General features: G+C 27.2%; 1 protein-coding gene across 1 annotated transcript; it reads left to right on the forward strand.

Moving 5' to 3' along the window:
* The first annotated feature begins 1,553 nt into the window (after nucleotides 1-1,553).
* Nucleotides 1,554-4,662, forward strand: LOC126552551 (uncharacterized). Its single transcript, XM_050207268.1, has 4 exons — nucleotides 1,554-1,743; nucleotides 4,023-4,043; nucleotides 4,107-4,363; nucleotides 4,465-4,662. Exons 1-4 carry the CDS (start codon nucleotides 1,554-1,556, stop codon nucleotides 4,660-4,662), a joined length of 666 nt encoding a protein of 221 aa, XP_050063225.1.
* The last annotated feature ends 594 nt before the right edge of the window (nucleotides 4,663-5,256 follow it).

Raw genomic sequence — 5,256 nt, forward strand, 5'->3', positions numbered from 1 at the left:
TGCAATCGATGTATTATAGAAGGGGAATATTTTCAAAACAGGGTATGTTTTCCATATTCCAGAAATAAATGTCTTAACAGAACTCATGAATCATATGCAAGACTGATGTATGAAGACTATCATATTGGGGATAGTATTTCACGACTCATTGAATTACCTGGATTTAACTTAGTTAACTCATTTAGTCTTGATTATATGCATTTAGTTTTAATTGGAGTTACTCGTAAACTTGTACTGTTGTGGTTGCACAAGGGACTATTACATGTACGTCTACCTAGTCGATCTGTAAATAAATTAACCGCTTCATTACTAGCTCTAAAAAAATACATTCCTTCAGATTTTTCAAGAAAACCCAGGGAAATTCAGGACATAGGTAGGTGGAAAGCAACTGAGTTGAGATTATTTTTATTGTATATTGGACCTGTTGTCCTTGAAGGTATTATTAATAAGGATTGTTACAATCATTTCATGATTCTACATGTTGCCATGATCATACTTTTAAGTCCGAACTGCCAAAGTTATCTAGAATATGCTGAACAACTGCTAGATTACTTTGTAGAGAGATTTGAAAATATTTATGGCCGTCAACATGTATCTCATAACATTCACGGGCTTCTGCACTTATGTGATGATTATCAACATTTTGGCCCACTTGATAACTGCAGGCCTTTGTTTTAGAAAACTACATGAAATACTTAAAATCTAAAGTCCGAAAAAAATGAGAACCACTAGAACAGCTAATAAACAGATATTCTGAGATATATATTCAACATCAAAATAATATACTAAGTGATACAAATACAAGTACAATATTATCAAAACCTCATAAAAATGGACCATTAATTGGCAATAACAATAGAATTCAGTAAAAAAGTTTACTATAAATAAAATTAAAATAAACATAAATAGGTACATCTCAAGATAATTATATATTAACTGAAAGTGGAGAAGTTGTCAATTGTTTAAATGTTGTTAAAAATGAAGATGGTAGTATATCACTTATTGGAAAATGTTTTAAAATAAAACAACAATTTTATAATAATCTGTTGATTCATCATTATTTGATATATTTCATGTAGATCAACTTGCTGACTGAAGAATTATGCGAATGGAATATAAATAATGTAAAAAAAAAAGTTATGATAGTACACATAATTCTAAATCAATTGCATTGCCATTAATAAATTCTTGAATTTAATTGTTTTAATAATTGTAAATAATGTAAATAAATAAAACTTAATATTTAAATAATTTTATTAGGCAACTAAATATGTAGATAGATAGTTAGTTTTTTTTTTTAATTTAAAATAAGTAACTTAAGTAATTAAAATGTTAAATTTATTTTTCTAAAATTTTTTAAAAAAATTGGATATTTTATGATTAAGTTTATTACTATGTTATGCCGTAATTAGTATCTACAGCTGTACAATAACTATAGTGAGTGTATTGAATAATTATAATTCTATAAAATACAGTTTGTGACTAACCATAAACAATGTGATTTTTAATTTATATTCTAGTAGTAACAAGAAACTTTGAAATATTAAAGCAAAATGTGGACTATTGTTCATTTTGTAAGAGATAACACCATAGAAATAGTTCCTGATTTTTGGATCAAAAAGAAAGAAAAGAGTTGTGCTTGGCCTGTTAATAAAAAATCTGCAAGAAGATTAATCCAAAAAAGAAGTTATCCTAATGATATAGAATATAAATGGTTTCCTTCAAGAATTGTTGGACAGTTTAGTAAGTATTAATAACCTGTAACGAGACACACGTTACAAGCTATGCCTACCGCCCTCTTGTGGCGCGCGACTGATGAAAACCTGAACAACCGCAACTAACGCAATATACAGAGCGCGTGTTACGGCAATTGATAATTAATCTCTCGGCCACCTACATTACCATTTGCCAATTTAATATTTAATGACATAAATTAAGATATGTATACAACTAATTCCACACCACAAACACTGTCCATGTAAAAGTCAGACCATCATATTCCAATTCATTAAAGAAAAAGAAGAAAATACAGTACAACAAAAATCTTCATCTCCCCGTGACCGAGGGACGTAGAAGGGGATATAGGGGACCGCTTAGCTGACCATCATCGACGACCTGTTCCCGTTGTACGCGACGGAGTTTAATACCGGACGTTTTCACAGCCGTTATTTACGGATTAAAACCCGAGCAGATTAACCTTCCGATTTTTCTTAACTTATACCGATACCGGACGGCCTTCACAGCCGTTATACACGGATCGCGTATAAGCGTAGGAAACCGACTCCGAGTGGCGACGACAAACTCGAAGTAATATTACTACATCGATTTGTGCACGCTAGCCAGCAGTCACCCTCCCGTTGCCAGTATTACAGTGCGTTGTTTTATATTTTATTTCACCGCGTCAGTGTTCCAAACTTTCAACAGCGAATACAGCAGAGCCAGAAGATCCAGACGAAGTTACACATCACCTGCACCATCTACGTGAGTTTATGTCCGATTTCCCTCAAAATTTATGTATATCCCATTTTCATTAATTCTCTTTATATACTTAAATCGGTACTTTAGTACTTATATTCTAAAAGAAAATATTGTAAATCATTTTACTTGTAAAACGCAATTAAATTTATGATAATAAATAAGATTTATGATACTGTAAAACATACGTCTTCAAATTCATATACACTAGTATCGTAACAAACCTTATTAATAATTTTATATCAACTGATTTTTATTTTGTCTAATTTAAATTTATTTAATTAAGAAAACTATAGTGAAGCGACAAAAAAGGCTAACGAAATAATGTCAAAAACCGAGATATCATCTTGTGATGATGAAGACAATAAGTCAATTTCTAAAAAATGAGAAGTCCTCCAAAATTATTAATTAAAGGTACCTAATGTATTTGTTATTTTTTAGCAATGCTTTACTTTAAAATTTTATAAACTACATTAATATTAATACTTTGAATATTACAGATACACTGACAAAGCCTAATAAATTGAATAGTCCAGTAATGCAAATTTCAATCATGAACTAAGTGATGAAAATGCATATGATTCTGATAAAGACCCTGAATACATTCAACCATGCTTTTGAAAGGTTTTAAATAGTTAATAAATTATGCAATTATCTATAACTATAACAGTCCATGTATTCTCTTACTCATATTATATTACTTTCAGAAAACTCTTTATCTTCTGGCATATCGACTAAAACAAAATATAATAGTTCTTCAAAGAAAACCTCCAACCAAGAAAAAAGTATTACTTGAAATATCCAGTCAAATGATAAAAAAAACAATAACTCTGAGTTTTTTATGAAAAAACCTTTATTTGAAACTGATGATTTTAATCAAGTTGATTTTAATATAAGTAGCTTGTTGTAAATATAGCTATTACAGCGAGTAGATGTATTATTGTATTGGTCGTAAAATATTGGCTTTAATGGTCAATTTTTAAATGTATTGTGTGTGCTATATTTGTGGTTAAAATAATTAATTTTAAAATATTCATGCTCTTAGAAAATGATAAGTCTACAAATAAACAACATTATTCTATATTGAACTCTCCTATTGGCAAAATAGTTGTGGAAGATAATGACCAGCATTTTTCTCATCCACGTACAATATCATTCTCAAATGATAAAAACAATAAACTTAAGTTTTCTTCTGCAAAAAGGACCTTATTTGATACAATATTGAAACTGATGAAATATTTAGCCAAGGTAAACATAACTAACAGAATATTGTAAATATAGTTGTAGGTAATAAGTAGATGTAATTGTATTATGATTTGTAAAATATTTGGATTTAATAGTTAATTTAAAATGAATTGTGATTTAATTATGAATTTTAAATTTTTCATGCTTTTAGAAATTGCTGAGTCTACAAATAAAATACATTGTTCTATATTGAACTCTCCAATTAGAAAAATAGTTGTGAAAGATAATGATAAGAATTTTTCTTATTTACACTCAATGTCCCAATAAAACACCTATAAATTCTTCTACAAAAACTTATACAGAAAAATTGATGCCTAATTGTGGTATTTTTATTTTAAAAATTTCTAACTATAGTTGTTTTGATTATTATTATTATTTTTTTTTAGATTTTCAAACATTTGTGATAAATTCACTAACAAAAATTAAGTATGACATATCTGGAATTAATTCAAAGACAAATGCTACACATTTTCTTTTAAATTCTTCTGTAACCAATTCTGGAAATTCCCTTATTCAAGGACAACTGAACAATAACCAAATAGGTCAAACTTCAGACTATTATGATTTGTTTCCCATTAAAACCGAAGAAGATCTTATGATTGCCGAAAATAGAATTCTTGATAAGAATTTAAGATCTAATTTGGTATGTATATAATAATATTTATTATATATTGTATTAGTTTTTGTTAATATAACATTTTTTAGTAAATTTATGTCTAAATTATATTTTATTGTTATCTGTAGGTACTTCAATTATCATTGTTAGTTGGTATTAAAGATGTAGGAGATAGTGTTCGACGATTAATGATGAAAATGTTCTCAGATGAAGTGCTTACTCTGTATTCTTTATTGGGTTTCAAAAAGAAAAAAATTTTTTCCAAACTCGAATGTTATAATTTATTGATTGGTAAGTTTAGTATCTTTGCAAATGAACTATATTAAAATAATATTATAAAATCTTGAGTGTTAATAAATGAACACTTTAAGTTCTATAAGATTAATTGTTTCAATAAATGTTACATTTAAAATTATAAATGTTTTCAGATGCATTACGTGTACATTCAAAATTCAAAGGTATTATCAACAAAGAATTTGACAGACCTCTTGCCACATGGATAGCACATGCATCTTTCAGACTAAAATCAAATAGTTTTATAATAACTGTATTAAAAAAAATTATACATTTGTATAAATTTACCTACTTTAAAAAAAAAAAAAATATTTTAATATATTACAGCTTTAAGTCAAGCTAAAAACTTCTTTTGTTATAATTATATAAATTAAGATATTATGTTAAACATTGTTTATTTTATTTTATGATGTTAATCAATTTGTTTTAAAGTAATAATTTTTTTTAAACCAGTGTACTTGTACACTACAATACTACTTGTACTATATACAATCTCAGTGTATAGTATACTATAATGTATTCATATTACTATATTAGTACCTATTTTATATATGTTATATGTATATTAATATGTTTATTACTAAACAATAAAGTAATTTTTTATGAGTTTAATTTTGTTGATATTT

Source organism: Aphis gossypii, chromosome X (genome assembly GCF_020184175.1).
Source record: "Aphis gossypii isolate Hap1 chromosome X, ASM2018417v2, whole genome shotgun sequence".
Classification (NCBI taxonomy): Eukaryota; Metazoa; Arthropoda; class Insecta; order Hemiptera; family Aphididae; genus Aphis; species Aphis gossypii.